We start from the raw sequence: 27,919 nt of genomic DNA, 5'->3' as shown, positions 1-27,919 counted from the left end.
CAGACATCCCGGCAAATCCAAATGACAATGATAAGATTGGTTCGTTCTTGGCCCATGCTTTACCCTACAAGTTTAAGGAACATTGGGAAGGAAGTTCTTCTGTTATCCTGCTGACAAACTCACCAAAGAAGCTGAAAACCGAACTTCCTTGGTGGAAGTAAAGCTTAGAGGAGCACCAAGCCTCAGAGGAAAACCATTTATTGGCCGACTATGTTCACTGGTGTTATTGTCATGTTGTCCCTTAACAGCAGAAATAAGCAGCCTTGTCCAAGCCATGAAAAACAGCCCTAAACCAAACATTCAATAATGGTAGTTTATGGTGTGAAAGCTAATAATAAATTGCTACAAAATTAGACCTTTTTAAGTTTATCAATACCACATACATAGTATGTATATTATCATAGACAGACCGCTCTTATGTGAAAAGGTTTAAAGAGGGACTGCATATCCGACCTGCCCTCTACTGGTGACGGGGAGAAACTGGAACCACCTCTGAAAGAGCACAGCATACAGGATCTGCAAAGATTAGTTGATAATCGGCGAATATTTTTATTATCAAATCAGTTTGAGTTTTTTCTTAAGAAAAAAAGGCAGAAAAAACGTTGCTCCTCTCGGACAGTAAACTGAATATCTTTCAAGAGATAAAAAAAACAAGACATTTGTCATCTTGGGCTTTGGAAGAAAACTATTTACACCAATTCCTGACTTTTAATAAACCAAACAATCATTCAATGAATTGAAAATGAATAGACGGATGCTTGACAATGATCCTAAATTGCAGCCCCAAAGCATAGAAAACGCTTATTCAACGAGAAATCATTTGCTTTTTCGGTTGGAAAACAAGGATTCAAAGTTCTTCGAGCCTTAATGTCTTTCATCAGTATTGGTTTAAAGTAATATAGGCTAGAAATTGAGCTTTGAAAGTGAGGAATTAAGTTGGTTATTACTGAATCGTAAACAATAATCAGCAACAAAACAACTCTTACAAATGTATTACCGTCAGTATGCTGTTCTGTTTGTATTCTTTGTGCTGACAACCATCCTTTAAGATGGATATAGCAAAAAAGGCCATTTGCAATAACCTACATATAACTGCGACTGCTCTCTTACCTGTGAATCTTCTATCCCTGCTCTAACATGACTTTCCTTTTGATCTGACTGACAGATCTTCTCTGGATTCACCTAAAACAGAAATATAAGTGATAAAGTCAGAGATACTGGAACATATTATAGCACGTGTATCACGGTATCACCACAGGAGCCAATGTTTTCATCTCAGTTTATTCAGTTACGCTTTCCAATCACAAAGGTATATTTGTACATTCATTAACATTATAAAACCTTCTGGACATGCACGTTTTTATGTGCGAGTGTACAGTATGTTATATTCGATTAGTGCTTATTTACAATTCAATAAAACCGCTAAACATGTACAAATATTACATGCAGTATACATTTATGAATAAAATGGAAAAGGCGCTTTTCACTTAGAAGATGTCATCCATCATTGGCCAGCAATGTCCCACATTCAAACCCTCTGTTCAATAAAGACGAACTTTAACCTTTTTCTTTATATACACTTCATAGGCCACAACTTTATTTCTTTTATTGATAATCCAACAAACAATTCAAGTAAGTCCAACTCTCCCTGGTCAAAAATACCTTCAATAATCCACTTGGTGAGCTACATCCTTTTTTAGATCGCACTGAATTATTAAAAGGACTTTTACATACCACCTTATCCATCATTTAATATTCCTTTTTCAGCCTTGTCTGTTTAGGTGCGCAAAACAACTTCACAACGCTGCGTCGAAACAAAATAGAAGAAAAAAAAAGAATTAAAAAAATATGAATTTGGACAAACAGCAGCGATATTAAAAACAAACGGTGAGTGCTAAGGTTTCGGATGCGACGTACCTTTTTCACCTGAGATTAGATTTCTTTGTAAAAGAGCCGAAGTTGAATGGTAGCACTTAGAGAGGCTTAAAGCACTGATAATGTGGACATGAACATGTAGTGGAGAAAGACATTTTGCACAAACATACATTTATGACATAAGGCTGGGTATCAATTGAAGGTTTTTCTAGGCGTGTTCAAAACTTTGGGGAAAAAAATACCAAAATGTTAATTATTTGGAGATATTTGGCTGAATAGAATCACATTTTTCGACACAAACCTGCCCAATTCCAACGGCAAAAATCCGGAAATGTGTAACTAAATAACAATGAGCATAAGGACCAGCATTCTATACAGACACCTTGATGTCTGTACTTAAAAACATTGGATACTCAGCCCTACATACAGCACATACTTTGACTTGTCTTTCAAAAGAAACCAGAACTCAAATCAAAAGATCATTGTTTAAGTGTTCCAACACAGTCTGTTCAATTGTACAGTGTAAGGCAACAGATAAGGATGATTAGTGCTTCATTTAGTTTTAACCAAATTGGCCGTTTTGTACGGTTTAGACATGGGTTGTCCAAAAAGGCAACATTGTCATTGCAAAGGAAACCTAACGCTGATTTCAGACTCATAATGAGAGCAGAAACGCACCGTTACACAGAGCAGCTAAATCAGTGGTAGTGTAGAAGGCAGATGCTTAACCCAATATCATTTTAGGCAAACCCTCTTATTGGACAATTGTCATTATTACACCTTCTGGAAAAGATGCTGACATGAGCATTCTGTGGCAACAGCGTCAAAGAAATGGCTGGCAATATGGAGAAAATCAAATATCACCATATTTCTGATCAAATACCTTGATATAGATATTGGGACGTATTATAGTGTTGACTGTGCTTTCACATTTTTAAATAATGCTTAGTTTTGTGGATATTAAGGCAAAAAGTAGTATGGCTCAAACAAAATCCAGCCTTTAAAACCAAGAAAAGACACCATTACGCTCAGAAGTGTAAGATGATATCGTGTGTCATATCACAATATCGATCGAATAACGATATATTACCCAGCCCTAATCACGGCCGGTTTAGGCTTTTTCAATTCTTATTACTTCTCCAAGTAATGCTTTAATATTAGATGATTTTACAGAGTACTTATCTGCTAAGAACAGATGATACTCTGCTCTTGGTTAAAAGGGTATTTAAGGATTTCATAAACCTCAAATAGTGTCTTAATGACTAGTGCAGAAAGGCATGGTATCATTTAGTGGAGTGGTCAGGTCGTACTGCACAGTACAGTATGATGCCACTCATTTTAAACAAAAGACAACTCCTAGCTCTCAGTCTGTAACATATTCTTCACACTGACTGACATTCTTCTTACTCGATACACTAAAAGAGAGGTGCCAATATCAGGAACAATCAAATGTCCACTATGAATTAAATAATTTAGTAACACTTCTCTACAATGGAAATGAAAGCATGTTATGATACTAACACATAACCACAACTGGTACTGTTGTGAAAAACAACAGCGAACACAATGTGCAAGTCTGCATGGAAGCCTCCGCTCGTCTCTACAGATCGGAGAAAAAGGCAAGTCTGTTGCATTTCCTGATTTAAAATAAACCTTTAAATTGGTTTAGCAAGAGTTCAGATAGACGACACGAGCATGTCATGCACAGTGAAACAGCTAAATATAAAAGATATCCTTCATATTGAGATCCCCCTCCTTTCGAGCTTATGTGGCAATAATTCAGTGTAGAGGTATGTGACAAACCAAAACGGAGTATTAGAAACCATCAGTGAGTATGAGTCGATGCTACACAGCACTGTGTTTTGCTCTATTTTGTACTTTAGTAGCACATCTTGTAGGGCACGTGTCCCCATAGCGCCTTTTTCTTGTGAAAAATCGCTGGCAGCGGACGTTCCCAGCGTTTCAACAATAAACGCTCCCTGCACTTTTTTATTGTTTCTATGACAACGATGTGTCAAAAAAGGAGTCGCAGCTGTTGACTGACAAGCATGGATTTCATCATCCGTCTGTGCTACTATATATTTGTTCACAATGTTTGTTTCTGCTCCAACCAATGGGCTTTAGGGTCTCTTATGAAACCTATGATAGTTTCCATTTGACAGAAGAGCACTCGGAAAAAATACGCTTCCTACATCATGCGCTGTTCTCATTGGAATCCATTTAAAAAAAAGATGCTGTATGGTCACGGGCCTTCACTAAACAAAACATTTATGTGCGAAAAGAAAGCGTTTTTTCTGTGTGTCTGCAAGGCATGGAGTGTGAACTTTTCCACGTCGCAAATAAGAGTCAACTGAGCCCTTAACATATGGCTTTCTCGACATATATCCCAGATTTTTCATTTTTATTAAGAGAAAATATTTCTCTGTGGAGTGAACCTGCTGGTAACTGCTTCGTCAAATGTTTCTTTTATCTTTATAAAGTCTAAGACTTTACTTTTATCTGTGTTTCTTTTGTTATTACCCCTGGCCAAATCCTACAGAGCTTTTTCCATACAGAGAGACAATATTGTCTTTCATTAGCTATTCTGCATTGCTCCTATTTCTTAATATCCTCTAATAAAGGAATATGTGTCACGAGCATCAAATAAAATCGGTTGTATCCATCCATTAGTCTTCGTTCATTTCGATTAAGAATGTCTGGCTGTTGCATCACTGCGATGTGATCTGCTGGATGCTTGCTACTCCTGCAGGCAGTTCTCTGATAGAGATCGGTGTCTCAGAGGTGCATCACAAGCTCACGCTGCAGTGCAACGACCAATAACCACGTCTGATCTTTTTAGCTTTGAGCTCAGGTTACAGCGGCTGTTTACCAGAGTTTCATCTATCTTTTCTGCAACTATAGCAAACCGTTTATCAGTATGTCTCAGTGGCGACCCACAGGTGAGTATGTGAGTGTCCGTCAGCACCAGGGTTCACGCTGCGCTCTGCCTCGGGCCAGACTGTCTGCCCTCTGCCAGGCGCTGTGCATCAGGGCGAGGGCCTCGCTGCAGCGCTTCTGCACAGAGGGGTCGACCACCTCTCTGTGGGGGAGGTCGACCTGTGTGTGGAGAGGACATACGTGAGGGTTCAACTAAAAGGACAGCCAGAGACAGTGTAAGAGTAGTAGATCTGAAAAACAAATATTCTTTGGACAGCAAATAATGCAGCGTTACTGATTTGAATGACTAGTCTATCCTCTCACCTGGAAAATGGCCTTCCATGTGGTGCTTAACACCTCCATCAGTCGATCTCTCTCCTCACAGCCGCTGAAGTACAACACCCAGGGAGGAAGGAACTGTGTCCGATCTGAGGCAAACTCCTACAGAGGGACAAATGGGGAAGACTCACATTAAAAGTCCGAACAACAGGAAATAATATCAGTACTATAAGCAGTTGGATATTCAACAGTTCACCTGATTTAAATACCAATCACACAGTCCAATCTTTGCAGTTGGAGGAAAATGTGGTAATAAAACATAAGACAATTGGATTCAAGGGCCACGTATATTTGTTGTTGTGGACAGCCCTAATAAACCTGTGCAATTGTTGTGCTGTCTGTTCATCAGTCGTGCCCTCTTAGATATATAGAAAAAGGAGGAGGAGCTTCTGTTTTTTAACATTTAAAAATCATTCATTTCATTGGTTCAGCATTTATTCATATTTGCAAAACATCACTAACATTCATGACATATTATATATATGTAAATGTCAATAAGCATGCAAACCCTAAACAAGAACCTGAAAACATAATAACGGATAAGGCAAAACTGTACGTCATATATGCATCACACATGAGTACAAGTCTAATATAAAACCATATATTTTGAGCCGATGGCCACTCACAATGACGCAGTACTCCTTGTCGGTCTCCACGCTGACAGCGGTGACATCACAGATGTCGGCACTGCCCAGCGAGCGGAAGAAGCTGGTCTGACAGTCCTGATGGCAGGTGAGCAGCTTCCTGTCTGTCATCACAAGGCAACATGGGATACAGGGAGTGGGGGCCACACCCTGAGGGATGACCTGCAGGGGAGGAGGCTTTCATTTCATTTCATCATGTGCATATAAACAGGGCTTGAATACATCTTTATTGACATTTTGCTGAACCGTGGATGCTTCTTGCACATTATGAACATCAGCATTCCATCATTTTCCCACTGCATCTATAAAAACATATTTTGATGCATGCAATACTGGAAAAGTAAAGCTGTGCTGGCTAAACACATGTTGTATGCTCCTCACCCCTTTGGAGACGGACTGGCAGAGCAACAGCATCCACTCGGACATGTCCTGCTCGTTGTTGGCACTGAGCTCCAGCGGGGGGCGCTCCGTCAGGATGACCTGGAAGGCGTGGGGCCGCTCCGTGCTGTTGGAGCGCCGGCAGCCTCCACAGTGCTCTCCTCTGCGAGACAATATATCAGTAAATAGCTATGTCTCAGAGTGTTTACTTCCTTTTAAGTGTTATTAGTAAAAAACTGTCCATCTGCTATGTGCTTCTTACCCCATAGTGACGGACAGCACAGGCTTGACATCAGTTCTTTCTGCATACAGGTACAGAATCCCTTTACTGCAAGAAAATAGAGCATTTATTTGTATTATCAGAAAATAGACCATAAATGACATAAATATAACGTTTTTATTAATAGATATAATACAATCTAAGCTTTACTAGATGAATGCCAGCATCAGTCACAATCCACTCAAATATCATTGTTATTATAGCAATAGGCAGGACTACTGCCAGCCTCCTCTACGTGTTGTGCTATTCATTGTGAACCTCCGGACAGATTGGCAGGAAATCTGCAGGACTGTTTTGCTCAACGCACAAAATTCAGAGTCAGTCTGTCTGGAAATATGTTGACATTTTTCACTTCAGCAGAAGTGTCAAATAGTTAACCATACGGCTTAATACTACGGATTATGGTAAATGTGACCTACCCTTTTGGCATGCAAAACACAATCATTTACAGACCCTCTAAGCCTTTTTATGATTATATATCTAAATAGTTACTATAAATGCAATTGCACAAAATAAATGTCATAGTATGTCTTTACACCCCAGTGTAAGAAAAAGTTTTTAGAGAGTACTTGTCCATGGACAAGTGAATTTGGCAATTTACTTGTCCGAATACATCGATATGTATATGTATGTATTTGACATTTTCCCACGTTTTTTACGGTAAGATTTTACTGCATCACACCTAGGGTTGGGTATCGTTTGGATTTTAACGATTCCGGTTACGCTTTTGGATTCCGGTTCTTTTCGGTTCTCGATTCTGAGAGGGTAAAACTAAGTCCCATGACAAACTGGGAGAAAAATATATTTATGAAAACATTAAGTCAAATCTGTATTCCTATTTACAAATCACTTCATACTGTTTAATTTTGTTAAGCTTATTGAATACAATTATATACAAATAATTGTTTAGTTAGTTCTAAGTGGTGCAGTTTGAGAATGTAAAATTGGCCCAGTCTCCTCTGATTTTACACTGCAAGTCTGGGGGTCCGGGGATGTGAGGACAGCTCGAGGACACAGACAGGGAAGCTGATTTAATTCATAAAGAAAATGGCGGTCAATATTAACAACACAGGAGCTAAAACGCTTAATAACCTTCATTACGTGTTAGAGAAAGAACATAAGAAAGGTTGACAAAGATGAGGCTGTTAAACGGGCAGCAAATCCGCTGTGTGTAGAGAGAGAGAGAGAGAGAGAGAGAGAGAGAGAGAGAGAGAGAGAGAGAGAGAGAGAGAGAGAGAGAGAGAGAGAGAGGCTGAGCTGCACAGCTGATACGGCAACACGATACGGAGCATAGGGAGAGAGAGCAACGGTCCGCAGGGCTCCGCCTCCTGTCCTCACAACTTTTATTAATCCCGGTACCAGACAATTGTTATTTGTTCTTACTCGGAACCGAGTTTTGCTTCCCAACTCTGCCACTGTGCTACACGTCCCGCCCCTGTCTAACAGTACAGAAAGCGGCGAGATGCATTTCCTTAGGAATCGACAAGCAGAACCACAACAATGGCGGACACGGACAATTTGCAAATTAGTTATGCCTTTTGTAAGCTGAATTTATCAATAATTTGTCAATAAATAAGGGCGAAAAACGTCACTTGTCTGTCGGACAAGTCAATTGAAAGATCTACTTGTCCGATATTGTAAACAACACGTCCCGGACGGTGGGACGTGTGCTTTTTCGCACATTGCACCCACATCGATAAATGCTCATTTCTTTATTTTATTAGCTGTTCATATACATTTTATCTCCCGAATATTTTTGGTTTACATGCTTGTGTAGATATAACCAAGATTATGATTAAATCAAACATTTTCACACTTACTAATGTTTTGAGAAAATGTAAACATTTAAATAAAGCATATTCCTGACCTTGAAAACAATTGAGCATTTTCCAAACTATCAAAACGTTTTTGTTAAACCCTGGACATTCATGCTTCTTGTGAGCCCATTCCATCTTGTTAATACAATGCGGGAAGGCAAATGTCCAATGTACACAATGTTGTATTGAACCTGGCTGATATATACATTGATAGCAGCTGAAAGGAGCGGCCGGTACCTGAGGACGAGGTAGCAGCTCTTCCACAGCTCCTTGCCCAGGTAGGTGGTTCCGGAGCGGTACTGCAGAGACCCCTCTTTGGTGCTGGCAGGCCGTCCAGCAGATGGTGGGCCACTCTGGGGGGACAGAGTCATGTCCATGGGATCCTCCCAGTGGACCAGGGAATACAGCTGGATAGACACTTCATATGCCTGCAGACACAAGAAATAAGTACCGTCATTTTCGGACTATAAGGCGCACCTGAATATAAGCCGCAGCAGCTAAATTGAATGATGTGTACATATATAAGCCGCACTGGACTATAAGCCGCAGGTGTTTTAATGTTTAATTACCATATGTAAGGGTTGGTGCACAGAGGGGATTGTCGGGAAAGAGATGGCTGTTTGAGGAAGCTCCCATTTATTAACATTTCAACAAACAAGTTGCATATTTGCATAACGTATTCAAGTGTTAGCATTTAGTGCAATAGTAGCTAAAGAACATGTACTGTGCTGTGTAAACTGTACTGTATCACATAGCGTTTCAGACACACAAACTTTTCAACTTTCAAACTTAAACGGTGCGCTCCCAGCGCACGTACCGGCAGTGATCTACAGCAGTGGTTTTCAACCAGTGGTACGGGGACAAACTGTCTCGCTCTCGTAATGTCTGTCTGTCTTGCTCTCGTTCTGTCTCTCGTACCACTCTCGGTTCCACTTTTACTTTTGCGCGCTACCTGTCTCACTCTTTTCCGGCCTCCAGCTTTTCCTGCTGGAGCCCGCCGCTTAAAGGTGGGGGTCCGCGGACCGGCCATAGAGCCCATAGAGTTAAAGGTGTTGGCCGTTAGCTGTAAAAATCCATAGATTAGCCGCACCGTTGAAAAATGCGAAAAAAGGCGCGGCTTATAGTCCGAAAATTACGGTAGATGTTCTTTATGAGTCTGCAAAAGAATAGTGGGGTTGTTAAATAAAAGAAGAAAATATTCTTCTTTTTATGTAAAATATGAACATTGACTTATAGAGACTTAAGTATTTCTCAGTGTGAACAACATGTTTGATTCATTTTCAATATAATGTTATTAATAATAATAATGGCTTGGATTTATATAGCGCCTTTCATGAGAACCATGGTCGCTTTACAAGGAAGAACAGGGCAAAACAAACATAAAAAGGCAGTCAGACAGACAAAAACAACAAAGGCCAAAGGCCTTAGTAAACAGATGGGTCTTGAGGGCCCTTTTGAAAGCGTCAAGCGTGGGGATGTTGCGGATCTCCGCATTATTGTGATACATTGAAAAAAGTCTGCATTGCATTACTGTAAGATGTTGTGCATGTGTGATCATTTGTGATAACTCATTTCTTTCGTAAACAAGTTTCTATTTCAGTCAAAAGGCTGTCATTCTGAGCAAGTAAAACTAATTACTTTTATGTCGAAACTCTGTAATTTTATTTTATGATTAATAGCTGAATTGCTGCATTTATGTCAGCTTTCTCTCTGTGAGAAACAGAGCTATAATGAAGAGCTAATGGAGTGTATGTAAAGTTTAACATGTCTGTACCTCACAGTGAGATTCCTGGGAGACAAACTTAGTGAGGGCCAGTTTCTCCATGGTAGCGTCCGTCAGCACAGAGGGGTACGGAGGCTCACGACATCCCTTCACCATGGCTGACTTCAGAATGGATAAGAAACACCTGTAAGTGAAGGAAGAGGAACTGGATGAGATCAGAGGAGAGACTAACAATCACCAAAGTGTCTAGTATGGCTCATATGTGAGATTTTAGAGGTATGCATGCTGGTTCTTTGCACACTGACACAATTACGGATTGCAAATAAGACCATTTATTGAACCAAAAAACAAAGGTGCAGAGATTAACAGGTTCACTCACTGAGTCAGAGAAGCATCAGCTGTGTCCAACAGGAACTTCCTTCTTCTGTTGTTGCAAACCACCATCACTGTCTGTTGGTCAAGGCCCACCTAAAGTAAAACAACATTACAAATAAGATATCAAACACAAAACGTTGTGCTCCACTACCCCAGCTGTCATGTCATGCTTAAGTCTACATGGTTCAAATCTTGTAACTTAACATGGATCACATTGAGGATCATGTAGACTGCAGGTTCAACCATGATGTGACAGTTTGGGCTAGTGGAGTAGTATATAAATAGAGTTGCAAGAAAAAGTATGTGAACCCTTTGGAACTACCTGGATTTCTGCATAAATTGGTCATAAAATGTGTTCTGATCTTCATCTAAGTCACAACAATAGACAAACACAGTCTGCTTAAGCTAAAACCACACAAACAATTATATGTTTTTATGTTTTTATTGAACACACCATGTAAACATTCACAGTGCAGGGTGGAAAAAGTATGTGAACTCTTGGATTTAATAACTGGTTGACCCTCCTTTGGCAGCAATAACCTCAACCAAACGTTCCCAATAGTTGCATATCAGACCTGCACAACGGTCAGGAGGAATTTTGGACCATTCCTCTTTACAAAACTGTTTCAGTTCAGCAATATTCTTGGGATGTCTGGTGTGAATCGCTCTCTTGAGGTCATGCCACAGCATCTCAATTGGGTTGAGGTCAGGACTCTGACTGGGCCACTCCAGAAGGCGTATTTTCTTCTGTTGAAGCCATTCTGTTGTTGATTTACTTCTGTGCTTTGGCTCGTTGTCCTGTTGCATCACCCATCTTCTGTTGAGCTTCAATTGGTGGACAGATGGCCTTAAGTTCTCCAGCAAAATGTCTTGATAAACTTGAGAATTCATTTTTCCGTCGATGATGGCAATCTGTCCAGGCCCTGAGGCAGCAAAGCAGCCCCAAACCATGATGCTCCCTCCACCATACTTCACAGTTGGGAGGAGGTTTTGATGTTGGTGTGCTGTGCCTTTTTTTCTCCACACATAGTGTTGTGTGTTCCTTCCAAACAACTCAACTTTGGTTTCATCTGTCCACAGAATATTTTGCCAGTAGTGCTGTGGAACATCCAGGTGCTCTTTTGCAAACTTCAAACGTGCAGATCAGAACACATTTTATGACCAACTTATGCAGAAATCCAGGTAATTCCAAAGGGTTCACATACTTTTTCTAGCAACTGTATGTTGTGCCTCTGCTGGGACATGTTTACATACGCTTACATGCACAAAAACCTTTATAACACACTACAGGACAGGAGAAAACTAAAAAAGCATAACAGGTCTCATTAACTCATACATCTTTGGTAATGTCAAGGAACCTTCAAAGATTTGTTATGCCTTATTTGGTTTGGATAGACTCACTTTTGGTACCAGCACTGCTTATACAGTGTGTGTATAAGCAGTTTTAAAAGGACACTTACTGAAAGATAGTCCATCTCATTGTAAGAAACGGCATCTTCTACTGTGTAAGGCTTCTCTGCTGCTCCTGTGGAGGAAAACAAGAGACATCCAGTGAGAATATGTAATGGGAATTATTTTCCCATTGAAAATTACATTACTGAGATGTGTTGTCCACTTCCTTCAACATTGTGTCGATGTCATAGGACCCTTGCAATGGTTGAAACTCTCAGATCGGCGGGGATTTACAGTCACGATCAAAACTTTATTCTATTAATGTTAGGAAAGTCAGACATAGAAACCGGACTTCCATAGGTAAAAAAAGGACTCAAGTGTTTGTGCAAAAGTAAATATTTGCTGTTGTTTTGAGCCATGTACCCTTCCTAAGCAGGTAGATGTAACAGTCAGTTAGCAGCAGGTACAGGGGCTGCAGGTCGCCCTCCATATGGCCTGTGCTCATTCTCAACATCTGAAAACATAAAGAAAAACTAGGTGTCAGCAACATCAGTATTCGTCCTAATTAGGATAATTAAGATAAATAGTTGAGCGTGTGAAAAAAGGTGGATTTGAAACTACTACCGAAATAGCAATAAGATACATTACTACAAGCGGAGTAGAAGCAGTTAAAAAAGGCAGTTAGCAAACTGAGCCTTTCAACACTTCCACTGAGCAACGGTCTCCAAACCACTGTGTCCATTTTGTAACATGTATGACTTTTACAAAACGAAGAATGGCTTGAAGACGTGCCAAAGACCCACATCCTTTTTTAAAGACTTAAACAGGTCTCTTCTCTAACTGTTATCACTCAATTGTTAATATTACAGCTGAGCCATTACCCGAATACATTCAAGTTTCCTCCAAATGATGCAACTTCTTTATAAAACAAATAAAGAACAACTGTGATTGCCTTCACCTTGAAAAGCTGCTCCTCATTCTCCCTGAACACGTGAATCATGAGAAGAAGCAGGTGATTGTTGTCCACCCTGAAATAGGAATAATGTTAGACACAAAATAAGTCATTTTTAATTACTTACAATAACAGGTTAGAATATTCTATATATAGACAAATTTACTACGACTTAAAACAATATAGATATATTTAGAATACAAAATTATAAAACTGTGCAAAGTAGTTTTTTTAAATGCAGTGCGCTAGTGATACAAACTGTTCAGTGTTATTGAAAAGGAAAAACTAAAGAAACCTAGAAGCTGTGAGTTCTCTGTTAGCCAGAAGTGAGGTAGAAGTTTCTTACTTAAACTCAGCAGGATGAGAACTCTCTGCCTCCTCATTACATGTATTCTTGTTGTTTTCTTCTTCTTCTTCTTCTTCTTCTTCTTCTTCTTCTTCTTCTTCTTCTGTACCTTCTTCCGTCTTTAACTCTGGCTCCTGTCCTTCTGCTGTCTCTGCCTCTGCTTCATCTTGAGGGCCACCTGGAAGATTCTGCGGCTGACGATGCTCTGCAGGGTCATGGTGGCCACCACCCGTGGGAGGAGAGCCTGGACTGTCAGCGGTAAAGCAGCATAAGTCTGCGGGCGCAGGACAGGCAAGCAGGAAGTGGTGGTTTGTGGGCAGAGGGGAGCGAGACATCTCTCCTCGGGCCGGGTCGGGGGGCTCGCCCTCTGATGCCTCTCGAAAGGGCTGCTGGGAAGGAGGTTCGGGGCCCCTCTCGCTGCCTTTACTGCTTTTCTCCTTCTCTGTCTCCTCTCGATGCTCCCACACATCCTCTCTATCCAGAGTGCCGTTTATCCGGTCCATGACTTCACGCAGGGATTGACCCACGGTGTCCATGGAGGTGTCCGTCATCTCCGGGAGCCGTAGGAGGCCTTCCGTTCCTTCCTCCTCTCCTTCCTCCACAACCTCTGATCCCACCCTACTTCTCCTCATCTCCGCCTCAGCATCCAGCTGAATCAGGGTCCCGTTTAGTGACTCCACATCCTCTGAGGGCAGATGGTGGTGGTCCAGTTCCATGTGCTCAGAGGATACAGAGTTGTGGATGCTGCTGAGAGAATCTGTGGAGCCCCTCCCTCGACGCTTCTTGGCTGGTTTCCTCCGCCTGGCCATCCTGGAAGATCAGAGTGGTTAGCTGTGGTTTCATCGTTATAATGCAAACGTATTAACTGTATATAGAATGTGAGACTACAAGCCATGGACCAGATGCACAAAACACCTTATGTTAAGACTTTACTTTGTGTTAAGGTTTCCTTAAATTATGAGTGTTTTCCTTAAAAAGTTCACTTAACATTTTCTTATTTTTGTTTCTTTCCCTAGCTTGATCTGATACTTAAAGAAGCCTCTAGATGGTTAAAAAAATAAACATCTCACTAAATATTATTGCAACCAATTAAGGGAAAATCCTAAGGTACCTCATCTTAACAGCACAATGGCCCAGTTCATGGCAATAAATACAAAAATATTAAATGCATCCTGAGAAGAGGAGAACCAAATGGAAATGCCTAATTATGAGGAAATGATAAAATACTGCTATCTGTAAAATAGGAAAAATAATTTAATAATAAATGTAGAATGTATCTCTCCTCTGACCAACTTGCTTCTATGTGTTATTTTCTCCTTATTTGTCTACTGTCTATAGCCCAACTTTGTGGGAAGATAACAAGCAACAAGAGCGCTAGTTCAAGCAAACGGTCTCCATGGAAACTGTAGGATTTTAGCATCACAAAATGTTACAAAGCAGTAAAGGTAAATGCATTAAAGGGGCCCTATCATGCTTTTTGGGGTTGTCCCTTTCCTGTATTTTGTTTTATAGGTTTTTGAGCATGTGAATGGTCTGCAAAGGTTCAAATCCCAAAGTTCCCTCCTGAGGGAGTTTCTCTCCTACAGAATCCCCCCCTGACTGAAACGCCTCCATTGGACTCCTTTATTTACTTCAGTTACATACTGACATCACAAAAAAAGTTGCGCCCTCAACTAAGAAAACATTAAGAAAACTTCAGGTGTTTTGTGTCTGGAAACAACAACTAGAGCTGAGGCTTCTGTACCTGATGACCTCCAGCTCGTTGCCGGTGCCCTCTGTGTCCTCTCCAGCTGTGAAGGAGTTGTGTCTGCTGGCCACGTGCACTGGCGTGACGTCGGCTGAGGTGTTGGTGTCCGAGTCCTCGTTGAAGGGGTTGTGTCTGAAGGTGGGGCTGTGAGGAGCTAGATGAGATGTTACCTTCATCCTCAGAGCGCCGGAAGAGAGGACCACGGTGTCGCTGATGACCGTCTGCGGGTCGGAGCCGCTGGAGCGCGGGCAGCTGGCCTGGTCCGTCAGGTCGCCCTCTGAAAAGTAACACAAAGACTTAAAGGAACAGTCACCCACATTTAGTTCGAGGAGATGTACACAGAGGTGTTGGCGTTGACTTGTTGGTAACTTGATAATGTTAATAAGTAATATAGGATTAGGATTGTTTCTGTTATGAATGATATGAATTGCTGTATATGCTTTTACCACCAATGGTGATAACCAACAAGATTATTTGGAAAACCTTTGTGTATTTCTTCATCAGCGTCACAGACAAACACATGTTAGGGGCTGCAGCGTCCTTCACCGCAGTTCTTTTGGCAGGGTCAGAGGCACAAACGCATTGCAGAAGACCTCGAGTAGGTAAAGTAGCAGCTTTTTTGCAGTGGCACAGGCCTAGGTTAAGAATTACGTACTGCAGCTAGAGATGGGTCATACAGATATTCAAATCCAAATATTTTTGCAGTAATCAGCACTTTTGATTCAACGTGAGTTCACTGATCCAGCTATGGAATTGACCAAATTTGGAGATACTCCAATTGCATAAAAATGTTATCCACCAATAATTCACACGTACTACTTTAATAGACAGTTGTGTGTTCGTTAAATAACACTTATTGCAAGCAGATGTTGAAGTTATAACAAGGATTGTGCACTCTGTGAGCTTATGCAGATTACTTAAATGTCCCCTCATAGCAGTGGAGCTTAATTTAGGCCAGTGCCGGATACACATAGGAAGAGAAGACTTTACATAAAAACGATACACCAGACAAACAGATAACACAGTGTCATGGAGACAGACTGGACGAGGTGAGTACCAGGCAGAAACCAGGCAGGCGTTTATGTTGCTGTGGTAAATAATAATGCAGAGTCAGCGTTAGGATCATTCCTCAGATGAGTAACACATGCAGAACAGGACACATACAAGTTCCCACAAAACCCGTTCCCAAACGTACCAGTCAAAGTATTATTATGCATGATGTCACCTTTCTTTCATTTCACTTTATGTTGATCTAACTGTGAAAGCTTAAAATGTATATAGATTTTACAGCAGTCTTTTTCACTAGCTAGCTACACTTTACATGTTAGTCTTATTTCTGACTAGAGTACCAAGCATGCTTTAAGCACAAACTGCAGGATGGCCATGCCAGATAAAAGGGAGGGAGGGGTCAAAAGGGAGTAAGGGGAGTGGTTGACCAATGTCCCACCTTCCCAGTCTGCACTTGGCAATGACTGCAGCACGGGGAAGATGTCACCGAAATCATAATCTAAAAAAAAAAAGGAAGGATAACATTGATATCATTAGAGAGAGATGTAGTGGAGACAGGAGAGGAGATGGAGAGACAATGGTACAGAAATGTTCAAACAATAATAACATGATATATGGTTATATGGAATAACAGAACTGATGAAAAACAAACAACAAAGTAGGAAGGGAACTAAATCTAAAGCAAGGAAATGACTCTGTGCTTTGTGGAGAGTGATGGGGAAAGAATTGGGTGAGTGCTGCAATCACTACCAATGAGGACATTCTGTAGCTCTGCACGTGAGTGATGCATCTGATAAGAATGCTCTTTGGTTTCCTTTAGTCACTAGAGTCTGCAAAGATGAATCCAACTTCTGCTTCAACATGCCATTAACAGGGTTTTGCCCCCCTCAGAATGCTAGTTGTATTTGTCTAGTTCAAAACATTGTGTTGGCAGCTTCTCATTTTAGCTAGAAATGTCACAGACGCCAGGGCATATCATCTGTCCCTGATTAAAAATGGATTCCAGTGTAACTTTATGACAGATCGAAAAATAAACTTGGCTGTTTTCCGGGTTGTGTGTGCTGCCTGCAAGCCTGTGGTTGTAAAAAAAAGAAAAAGGATAGATCACACTGTACCACCACTACGCAACATTTAGTGGACTGTCAAGAGTGATGCCTCTTCTCTTTGGCTGATTTTGTCACGTCAATTTCAGGAGTCATTTTGAAAGTTTTATTCACAACATATTAATCATTCAAACTAGTTCCGCTCGATTATGGCAAAAATCATAATCTCGATTATTTGGGTTAATAATTGATATCACGATTATTAAAAACGATTATCCATTTACTTTGAAAACATCCATTTATTGAAAAACAAAATGTGAAAAGTATGTTTTTAACAGTTGATTAGCCTGAACTTGAATTATAATTCAACTGAAAAACCAATAAAAAAATGTTTTTAATTTTATTTCGATTATGTTGTTTTCATAATCGTTGCAAGCCAAAATCGTAATTGCGATTAAAATACGATAAATTGAGCAGCCCTAATTCAAATTGATCAACGTCTGAATCAGGACCTTCACTATTTGGATGAAAATATAGTTAAAATACATTGATACAAATTTAGAAGGCTACAACAGTGATTTCAAAGTGTTGGATAAATATTTTATCACATTTAGGTAAATATGATCAGATCAGACTCTATGTATTGTTAAGAAACTCTGATTGGCATCAGGGCTAACAAAACGTGGTTCTGGACCCCCCTACTGCTTACCTTCACTGGAGGGGGCTATGGCGCTGTCGTCCCACTCCAGGTTGGTGGAAGTGAGGGAGGTGAAGGAGTGCAGGGACAGGCTGTCGGAGCTGGGCAGCCGCTCCTCAAAGTCCAGCAGGTTATGGGGTTTGTAGTATTCTGGCATGTAGGGGGCCACGTCCAGATAGGGCACATCCTGAAGCAGCACGGCCAAACAGAAACGTTACAAACACTGCATCTGCATTTCTATTTCTATTCTCATTGATTATACTGTATGCTGACCAGCTCCAGGTCAAAGCGGATGAACTCCAGGCCGGACACCAGCGTGAGGAAGAGTGTGAGGTGGTCATGGCTGCAGACTAATGCATTCCTAGCAGAGAAGAGAAGACATTTACAAATAAGTCTGCTTTCTATCCCCAGACTCAAACTCAACATGGAGAGACAGCATTTAGTTTGTATGCTTCATAAATCTGAAAGCTGCAATGCTCACCTCTTATAAATCAAGGTAAGACTTTTCGGTTGCCTAATAAATCAAATACCAATATATATAACACAGCATGGCAGCTTTTATTTTGTATACCGGTCTTATGTTTAAGCTTGATATTAGGTCTATTCTCTTGGCTTTTCATGAACATTTTGTTATGTATTTAAATGGAACTGTCTTAATGTTTCAATTTTTTTTTCAAGCGTTTTGAATTGCCTCGCCTACAACACAAATGTTTTGTAATTATGAACTTATCCAACAACCACATAATGCTATCCCTAAAATTCAATATAACTTCCACTTATTAAATGGAACAATTTGTAAAATTCCTCATCATCAAAATCAGGATTTCTGAATGACTTACTTGAAATAATACTTCTGCAGTAATGCTTGGTTCTCCTGGAAGAGGCGTAGATAACTCTCCAAAGAGCTCTCACTCAATGCAAGGTATAACCATGCACGGCCTGCACAAAGAAAACAAGTTGTTCTGACAAATTCAACCCAATCTTACCCCCCAATGTTCTGTACATGTGAGTGTGTTCCATTGAGCTTCAGAGATGCCTTACTTCGGCCAAGGTTGGTTGCTATGTGCTGGAGCTCATCTATCTGACGGACAGCCTCTTTCCTGCTGAAGTGAAGGACCAGGACCCAGTAGCCTGAGGAGATGTCCTGCAGGCTGTAATGTAGAAGAACAGACCATAATATCACATGCATGATGTCAAAAGGGGAAAGCTGAGTAGAGTGATGGCACAAGAGATAAATATAACAGAGAAACAGTAACAGAGACAGAGTGCAATGCAATTAAGTCCTGCACACACTGAAGTGGAAAACAATTCATCACTCTGAATTTCCTTTGTATTACGTGATGGTGCCTTCTTGTCACATTTGTCTGCCAGCAAACAACAACACCATGCCTAATAGCTTCACTGTGGTGCACTACTAACAGGATAAAGAACCCATCTTTTAGCTTTCAGGCTGCAGATCGGAAAAACGGAGCCATTAAGGAGACACAAATTAAGCATTAGTAGGTGAATTGGGAAAACTGTGGCTTACTGACACTTTGCATTTTGTCCACATGTCAGCTTTAGGCTAAATATTTTCCTTTAAATTAAGCTAAAGCATTTTGAGAGTATGTAACACATATGTAATTTCATGTTTAAGAGTGCCGTAGCCAACAATATTAGATATTTAGCTTGTCCCATCATTTATTTATCAACAAATTTGAAATAATTTCCCAATTTGGGATTAATAAAGTATATATCTATCTATTTCCATTGCTGACATGCTGAAATGGAATGTTTTTAGCTAGCTTCAGGCATGTTGTACGCATATCAGGTCTTGGTTGCATAACTTGCGGCTTATTGTTTCCCTTATAGTGTGGTGTCCCTATATACTCTGAATGATCCACACCTAGATCAATAATTGAACCAAACAGTAACTTGAAAAGCATGGGTCAAAAAGGTGTAACAAATTTTGACAGTTCAGATAGAGGGACATGAGCAGGATCCATAACTGAAGACTTATTTACAGAATGCGCCTTATCTCTTTCCAGTGTGTAACTGATGTGCGGTTGGCCTCTTACCCGTACAGCAGAGCATGGTCCAGGTGTTCACAGAGACGCTGAAGGACCCGGTCGTGATTCCGGATAGCTGGGGTCTCATCTTCACAGGCGGCAAAGTAACTCTGCAACTGTACAGAGACATCGTTTAAGTTATCACAACATTAAATGACTATAAAGTTTTACAGATAAAGATATATTTACTTTTTGATTATTGCTTTGGGGCATGACTCTTGATAGGAATATTTGTATCATTCATTATGCGTATAACCAAAACCAGCTGGGAATGAAAAAAGTTAGCCAACTTGGCATGATGATGATTAGGATGATGATGATGATGATGATGATGATAAGGATGTAGGTAAAAAACATTCAAAAACATGGAAAACTGGCAATTACTAAATCAAGAAATTGCTTTAATGCAAACAAGCCAAACAATAAAGTTATGTGTTGGATGTAATGCATTTGTAAACTAATATCAAGGAATTTTTTTATTTTGTCTCTGAACTCCTGCAGACTGGACTCGAAAATAAATATCTTCAGTGCGATAAGACACGGTGTTCACTTCAATGTGGGATGAACAATGTAGGAATTGTAGCATGTTTCTACACGTTCCATGGTTAAGGACATGCTTCGGGACCTTATAATCCTACAGTGCCCTTACAGTTAAAGCAACCAAGAATGTTGTGCCAAGTATTGGAATGTCTCTGACCTAAATCCAACTTAAGCCGGGCTGAGACTAAAGGAGGTTTTGGGTCAATGTATCTACGGTTAAGCACTTTAAAACATATTTGATATTAAATCCAATGTGCTGGAGGAAAAGCAACAAAAGAAGGTCACATTTCATGCGATGCTAAGTGTGTTTTCATGGTCACCCTCTTCCTGCGGAAACCCCGAGGCATGCACCCAAGTATAGGTCAGAATAGCTTTGAGGATTGTGCCCCCGAAGAAAGACAATTTATATCTTGTGACTATCTCCACGTGACAGAATAATGTTTGTCGAGGTAACACTTTCTTGGGAGCTTGGGACATACCATTTCCACTACTTTCACGGTCCTCATGCAGTACAACAGAGATACTGTGCTGCACCACTGTTCCTGTTTTGTAAATACCCTACATCTGCATTATTTTTGGTCAACCCTTAAGTTGCAGAATGACAATAAATGATCCTTGAATCCTTGTGTAACCAAATAATAATGTATTAGACAAATAGGAGTTAAGGAAGTAGGTCAAAGTACTGGGCTTATTGCATTAAACACTGGTGTACTAGAACTGAGTTAAAGAAAGACAATGCAAAACTAAAAACTAAAATGCACATCGTTTTTAATCTACAACATTACAGGGAGAGCAGGAAGACAATACAATGTTGCCTATCAGGTTATGAGACAGGTAGTTTCACAACATCAGGCATAGCTGGGAAAAGAAAATGTATAATGTTTTCAAACTTCAATTGAAAATAGAAGCAAATATCTTCCTGCTAACCCTTATGTTGCAAGATCCTGTCCCCCGATATAGTTGCAGGTGTGTTTACAACACATGCCGCAGTTAGCAAACACAAGGGCTAGATGCCACTATTGTTCCCAATGGTCAAGAGGGAAAACTAGAACAACATGACAACCCTTAAAGGTTGAATTTAACATTCGATACTGTATTATATCAATAAGGTAAAGGCCCTCCATTAACAGGGAGCTGGTAATGTCCCAACGACTTAAAGTTGGGCAGACAAAAGATGACCTAATGTTTGCTACAGTAACTCATCAAAAAAATAATGTAATTCTCTGACAATGTTTAAATGTACTGACCAAACGGACAACGCTTACCTTCTTCACAGACAGGGATATGTTTTCCAATATGCGATCCTTTATTTTCAGTTGATCCATCACTGGTCTGCTGGCAGCTTACAGCAGGCTGTCAGCTGACTCCCAAGCGCAGCTATGTTATGCTAAAGCTAATGCCGCCCGTCTTATTAGCTAGCTAGCTAACATTTTCTTTACCTTCAATGCTGTTGGCTGCTAAGGTAACGACACAGCTCGAGCTCGGTGTGTCAAGTTTACACATTCAGTTTGACAGTGTCGGTAGTTCACATTAATGATGTTAATGTGAGGTACTTGACAAGCAAAACACTGTCAACGCGTCCGGTTAGCCAAGTAATGTTTGCCTAGCTTCGCGTTAGCATAGAGTTAGCCACTTGACTTTTTTTCAACGCTGGACTCAAGGTGGGGGTGGCTAGCACATTTTAGAGCCCAAACATGGACTTTTAGCAGGAAATGTAATTATCTTATTCTCCATTTTTCACTGTGTAAGCGAATTTCTCTATTAAAGCAAGGTAATTACATCAAAGTCACGGATGCTAGGGTTACTTTTTGTGCTACTGACCTAACTGTTCTCAGGCTGAACTCCCACTGTCAGCATTACGTCACTATAATATTAGCCTCAATACATACAGATTGAACAGCATTCAAAACTGACTACTCTGAAGTTGGATTTGTGCAAAAACACAAATATTAATAAAATATGACTGGATTTTTAATCGTCAGAACTTGCTCCTCAAATCGGCTAGGGTGCATACTGCCGGTTTTAACTTATTATACATAAATACAATTATAATTGGTTCAACCTGTCATTCATTCAGAAAGTGAAAGTAGCTAAAGCATGTTTATACAAATGTCACTTTTCATTGTCACTTCAGGGTGTCACTACAAAGTAATGTACATCATTATCTAAAATTGCAACCGGTCTTACATTATTGATATGGCTTGTAACACTTAAAAGCTGAACTTTAAACATCTGTAATTAATTTTGAATATAAGTCAATGATAAAAGTTGAGTAACTTTAATTAAGTTCCTGATATCTACAATGACCATTGACAAATAAATAAATAATTGATAAGGAATTTAAACTTTGACTAGTGAGGAATTAATTGTAGATATGTTTAATTAGAATTGTTACTTTTGCAAAATGACATTATGGAAGGGTTGGCTTGGAATATTTCTCATTACCTAAAAAGTAATTATTGATATCTACTGTAACTATTACCGCTACTGAATTAGATGCAAACAGGCCTTACATAAAGCACATTTCCCTTTTGCAAAGCATCTGAAGATTTGAATGACCATATTTTGAGTTTTGCATGAATACTCTCCATACCAAGAACATCATGCCAACCAACAACACTATGTCAGTCATAGCATATAGCATTATGAAGTAAAATACCATTAAGTAGGTAAAGAAAGCCTATACTCATGCAGTGTTGAAATGAAAGTACACTTATGTCACATCACAGAAAGGACAGGAATTTGTATTTAGTGGAATGTCAATATTTTTATTGTTAAGATGACTCCAACGTTTTTGGAAACACGTATCAAAAAACAAATTAGCAGTGGGCACATTCAGTGCATGTAGTTACCACAAAAAACTTCCCTGACTGAGAACATGTGGGTCAAATTTAGATATGGATTCCTTTCAATGTTCCAGGGCAAGTGCTTTACTTAGGAGAGCATTTTATCAAATGTAAAGCAACTTAATACAAACGCTGACTGACTTCAGTACATTTATCAGGCTTTGAGTGATTTCAGAGTACAAAAAAAAAGAAAAAAACCCAACCACTGCATTAAAGTAACCCCTTTTGGCTTTAAGCCCCAGATTTGTTGAATAACCCAATAACCGAACAGAAACTGTATTTTTTCAGAGGACTGTTGTCCAAGTCCTGGCGTGAAAATTCAAGACATTCAATTTCAGCTCTTCACACCACATGTTTTCTATAATCTTGTTATCCCTTCACCGTTGTCTTTCTGCATTAGTCGGACTTCTCCTTCTCTTTCATGTGCAGGAACACTATGCTGAAGATAAAGAGTCCGCCCATCATGGAGAACACGCTGGCGTAGTACGGGTAGGCTGAGGGGATGAAGCGCTCGTACTGAGTGTGCTGCAGGGGACGCACGGAAACCTGCGATACGAAAAAAGATAGACATCAAGCCGCCGTACATTAGAGCATTGTTGTTAATGCAATATAAGAAAGAGGAACTATAAATGATTAAATCTCTGGTATTTTAGCCCATTTATCACTTCCCTCAACCATACCAGCATTTTGATTTAAGTAGACTTAAGTGGAAGAAAGCTTCTGATTAACTTGCCTGAGTGGTGGAGTAGAGGTGTGTGAATCCCAGTCTGTTGTAGTCGACCTTGAACTGGAAGACTCCGTACACATCGGGCAGCTTGAACTGGACACCGTATTTATCTCCTAAAGGAAAGACGACAAAGAATGAATACAGTTGGTGCCTGCAAATGTACAGCTGCTAACCCACATATTCAAAGCAGACTGTGTTTCATAAGAACAGCAACATACCCTTTCTCTTGAGATAAGTCCTGACGAAGGGATCGATCCTCACAAACTCCAGCTGAATATCATCTCCGTTGAAGGGAACCCAGCGGCCCTGGGACAACATCTCGATGACGATGGTGTACTCCTGCGTGGGAAAGTTTTGCACTTCAATGAGATAAACACATCGAGAATACACACACTTTCTTTCAGGCTAAAATAAAAAAACATCTTCCGGGGAAGATTGTTCACATAAACTCACCACAAGGTCAGTGATTGTGTACGCTGCAGGAGGAGAGACCTCTCCAACGGTGTGGTGGGCGACAGCTCCCACCCTGAGGACTCCGGCCTCCTTGAACACCCAGCGAGACAGAGCCTCGGCCAGCTCCATGTTCCCTGTCTGCTCGTGCCTAACAAACACCACAAGAACTTTAAAAATTGATAATTGGACAATATCTATTTCTTCATTAAATAACAATGTAACCAGTTAGAGTCGATCCCCCTTGGATGGCATGCAGCATGTTTCTTTGCATCATTTACAGCAGAATTGATCAGGGCAAGGGTCAGAACGTCATTGTGATAGAAGCTGTATTAGCAATTATGATCAGTAAGTCTTACCTTGGGGAGCCGGGCGTGGCTTTCTGCACTGCAGAGTTGAAGAAGGCGTCACTGAAGAAATCCAGGGAGCCGCTGAAAACCACTCGGGCATTGTTTCTGGCCTGAAGGCCGGCGATCATGAGGGTGTTCTTGCCAACAGCATGGGGGTACTGGAGAAGTTAGGAAAGTTAAATACCATAAAATCATGTTACATCTTTTGAATTTGTTTCTAAATAAAAACAATTATCCATGGTTTCTGAGACTCCACAGAAAGAAATGTGCATCTCCGTCCTACATGAGGAAACAGTAGGGTATATAAAACACAATGATACAGTTCTTTATAAATTAAGAATCTAACATAACTTTTATGTTCAGTCATCTTACCTGAGAGATTGGTCTGTCTGGGAAAAACGAGTAGGCAGTGGAGGAGCCGGTCAGGATGTCCAGGACAAGAGGGTTCTCTGGGTCTGCCACCATGCTGCAAGGGGGGGGGGGGGGGGAGTGCATGTTTGACTTTATATGGCTTACATTTGCTGTTCATCTTTTAATATTAATATAAAGCTGCAACACACCATCTCTTTCTTCAAAAGTCTCACAATAAAACTTTCCCAGTTAATAATTTACATTTAAACAATTATTTTTGGTATGACAAGTTTTTCAGAGATGTTGCCTTTTACTATACACATGGGGCTTTATCTAATGCAAACTTTTGTTGAATTTAAGGGAAATCGAATTGAGGTAAAAAACAATCACCTAAATTATTAGTTATTTGTTTTTTTTTCTTTCTACTAGTCATAATAAAGACATGGCATGAAAAAAAACGAGCCCAAACTCCCAAAACGGACCGATGCACGATACATTATCCTTATTCTTTTTTTTTCCTATAGCGTCTTAGCTATAAAGTAATTATTTAAATTGTGTAAACAAATAAAAGAGTGAATGTCTCAGAATATCAATGGGGTCAACATACTAAATGTTAGAGTGGATAATTGCTTTATCATACTTTCAATACTTAGTTATCAACATTTAAATCATGTGCTTCTGTGCTTACCCGACACCCTTGAATAGAACTGGTTTGTTGGTGGGTGTACCAACAATAGTTTGAGCTTTCATCAGGTGCTCTGGGTCAGCGACAATCAGGGTGTGCTGGAGAAGAGAAGGATCACTTGTAAATAAACACACAGACATAGAAATGTAAAGGCTTGATGTGAGAAACGAAGTGAAGGAGCCTTCTGTCTGATCAGAACTCTGTTTACCTCTCCAGCGTCAGACACGTCGTAGTTGTGATGGTCGATGACGGAGGTCTTTTCTTCATCAAACTCTACGCCACACTCGCTGCCCAGCTCCCTCAGAGGGTCACCTGTAAACAGGAGAAGACCATCAATTCAGTATATGCAATAATATGGTGTTTTTTCTAATATTACGAAAAAGGTGTTGGGAATTTACTCACCAATATCTGAGTTTGCAGCAACCAGGACATTGCCTCCACCATCGATGAAGGATGTGATAGTCTCCACATTTATGTTTCCTCCAAAGTCTGCCGAAGATCAAAACGTGATTTTTTATCAAATCAACAAGTCAGACATAAGTGTGTTAACATGATTTTAACCGAAGAGTGTTAGACTTACCCTCAACTGATGGTGAGAAGATGACTAAATGGTCGTACAGGAACTGGCCGTATTTGATGAGAGATAGGGAGGGATCGTCAGCCGTCTTGAATGTGATGTCAAAGCCTCGATCTGAATGGGAGAGATGAAAAAGTTTAAAAAATACTTTAGTTGTGCATTACTCAGTAACTTGAACAAAGAACTGTGAACTTCCATACTTTAACTCCTTTACATTTAGCACAACATGTGAAAAACTTCCCGTCAGTGGTTATTGTCAAGGGTCATGTGAAACCACCAGAATTGTATATGTTTTGTTTTCAAAATAAAGGATTTTGGTTTCTACAGTATACATGAAACCATTCAAAAGGAAAGTGGGTTACCCCAGTGGTGGAAAGTAACTTATTACATTTGGAGATTCTTCAACTCTAGGCTACTTCATTTAGGAAGCCAAAACTAACATTTATGGAAAGATGTTCAACATTATTTAAATATTAAAGTATTGCAATGATACTGTAAAAATGAATGGATCAATACTTATAATCAATGTATTACTTTTCCTGTTTTATCAGTAGTAGTAGTAGTAGTAGTAGTAGTAGTAGTAGTAGTAGTAGTAGTAGTAGTAGCATAGTTTGTCTACCCTGTGGCATTGGTAACTTTACTGAAGTAGATGATCTGGTTTTCGCTTTACATAATGCACCTGCTTGACATTTTCTAAGCAAACAAGCTGGGAATAAATTGGCAAGTCCATTTACAGTATGATGGCAAGCAAATCCTTAGTTAGCTCAGGAAGGAATGTCAACATACTGTTTATAACTGTATATGTATTCAAATCAATGTAGCCTTGATCAAATCCATAAGTCATTTTGGTTGATGACTGCTGAATTGATCATAAAGTGCTGATTGTATCAAATGATTAATTATTTTTGTGGTGACGCTACTAGAAGTACGCCAAATTCAAGAGTGTCCCTGTGTCTATTGTATGCAATACAAGTCTAAATTAACAAGCACTTACACTATCATTAGTTAGGTAAAAATATTATAAACTGCTAGCGCCTTGAATTAAGTTTGGCAAGACACAGCGAGCATAATAAAGCTAACGTTAGCCTAGCCGTGCTGCATGAAGCTAAAGTCTACAGGCTCAAGTCCTAAAGTCTCTAAAGTCATGTTACATACAAGAGACCTGTCAGCAATACAAGGGGTGCTATAACAGTAAAGTAAAGAGCATTTATGGATGGAAAAAAAACATTTCTTACTGACCTGCCAGACTGCGGAAGAAGATTGAATGGGTGTCTCTGATGTTGAGGTTGTCCAGTAGAACCAACGTTTTGCCGTCAGCTAAAGCACAATGCAACAAAGAGGATAACGCAAGCAACACAAATACACTGTTGTCCAAAAGTCTGAACCTCCTTTGCGACATCATTCCGCTCCGTTTTTTGGAAGATACTAAAGAACCGGGATGGCTCGTCTGCATGACTGCTGTCAACGACGCCATTTTTCTGCAGAAGTCGACGTCAGCATTAGGAGACTACTTCACTTTGACCCCGAACTGCAGCCAATCACAGAGAGGAACGCGTCTCTCCGGCTGACTCTCCGCCAATGGGAGGAAAGCTTTATTATAAGGCTGACCATCACGGAAGAAGTCCAGTTTGGGGAATGGATGAGAAATGAAAGCTTTAGCGCAAGTTCAATAAGGAAGACCTAACAATGAGTCACTTACACGTCATTCTATTGCTCTCTCCCCCCTCATTAAATGCGTGGGCGTCAGCCCCCAGCAGCCAATTGCTGCACACGTTAAATTCCTTAAAATGCCTGCTCTTCCTTCCTGTCAGTT

General features: G+C 40.2%; 2 protein-coding genes across 3 annotated transcripts; both read right to left on the bottom strand.

Moving 5' to 3' along the window:
• Positions 1-1,262: 1,262 nt before the first annotated feature.
• Positions 1,263-21,961, bottom strand: plekhm2 (pleckstrin homology domain containing, family M (with RUN domain) member 2). 2 transcript variants are annotated; one of them, XM_079674874.1, is made up of 20 exons: positions 21,386-21,961; positions 19,590-19,696; positions 18,574-18,683; positions 18,372-18,471; positions 17,806-17,893; positions 17,545-17,719; positions 16,232-16,291; positions 14,782-15,061; positions 13,038-13,847; positions 12,698-12,767; positions 12,163-12,253; positions 11,808-11,872; positions 10,352-10,440; positions 10,024-10,156; positions 8,487-8,677; positions 6,415-6,480; positions 6,156-6,315; positions 5,757-5,936; positions 5,116-5,232; positions 1,263-4,971 (listed from the first exon to the last, which is right to left on the bottom strand). In XM_079674874.1, exons 1-20 carry the CDS (start codon positions 21,443-21,445, stop codon positions 4,834-4,836), a joined length of 3,090 nt encoding a protein of 1,029 aa, XP_079531000.1. In that variant the 5' UTR covers positions 21,446-21,961; the 3' UTR covers positions 1,263-4,833. The 2 variants fall into 2 exon arrangements, with proteins under 2 accessions (XP_079531000.1, XP_079531001.1); XM_079674875.1 differs by lacking the exon at positions 16,232-16,291.
• A 521-nt stretch (positions 21,962-22,482) lies between these two features.
• Positions 22,483-27,688, bottom strand: ddost (dolichyl-diphosphooligosaccharide--protein glycosyltransferase subunit (non-catalytic)). The gene is made up of 11 exons (XM_079679100.1): positions 27,346-27,688; positions 26,110-26,220; positions 25,932-26,018; positions 25,738-25,841; positions 25,533-25,627; positions 24,866-24,959; positions 24,503-24,651; positions 24,147-24,294; positions 23,912-24,032; positions 23,700-23,806; positions 22,483-23,512 (listed from the first exon to the last, which is right to left on the bottom strand). Exons 1-11 carry the CDS (start codon positions 27,578-27,580, stop codon positions 23,363-23,365), a joined length of 1,401 nt encoding a protein of 466 aa, XP_079535226.1. The 5' UTR covers positions 27,581-27,688; the 3' UTR covers positions 22,483-23,362.
• Positions 27,689-27,919: the final 231 nt, after the last annotated feature.

Source organism: Notothenia rossii (assembly GCF_949606895.1).
Source record: "Notothenia rossii genome assembly, chromosome: 4".
In the NCBI taxonomy this organism is placed as follows: Eukaryota; Metazoa; Chordata; class Actinopteri; order Perciformes; family Nototheniidae; genus Notothenia; species Notothenia rossii.
Note: the sequence above shows the minus strand (reverse complement) of the source record. Positions and strands in the feature narration are given on the sequence as shown.

What these genes read in the sequence shown, in the direction of transcription:
- plekhm2 (XM_079674874.1), bottom strand. Translation starts at nt 21,445, where the DNA reads ATGGATCAACTGAAAATAAAGGATCGCATATTGGAAAACATATCCCTG. An exon ending in CTGCAGAAGTATTATTTCAA is followed by an intron (nt 17,894 to 18,371) that starts GTAAGTCATTCA and finishes CTTCTCTGCTAG; the next exon opens with GAATGCATTAGTCTGCAGCC. An exon ending in CATCTACCTGCTTAGGAAGG is followed by an intron (nt 11,873 to 12,162) that starts GTACATGGCTCA and finishes TTTCCTCCACAG; the next exon opens with GAGCAGCAGAGAAGCCTTAC.
- ddost (XM_079679100.1), bottom strand. Translation starts at nt 27,580, where the DNA reads ATGGCGTCGTTGACAGCAGTCATGCAGACGAGCCATCCCGGTTCTTTA. An exon ending in CTTCTCACCATCAGTTGAGG is followed by an intron (nt 26,019 to 26,109) that starts GTAAGTCTAACA and finishes GATCTTCGGCAG; the next exon opens with ACTTTGGAGGAAACATAAAT. An exon ending in ACGTGTCTGACGCTGGAGAG is followed by an intron (nt 25,628 to 25,737) that starts GTAAACAGAGTT and finishes TCTCTTCTCCAG; the next exon opens with CACACCCTGATTGTCGCTGA.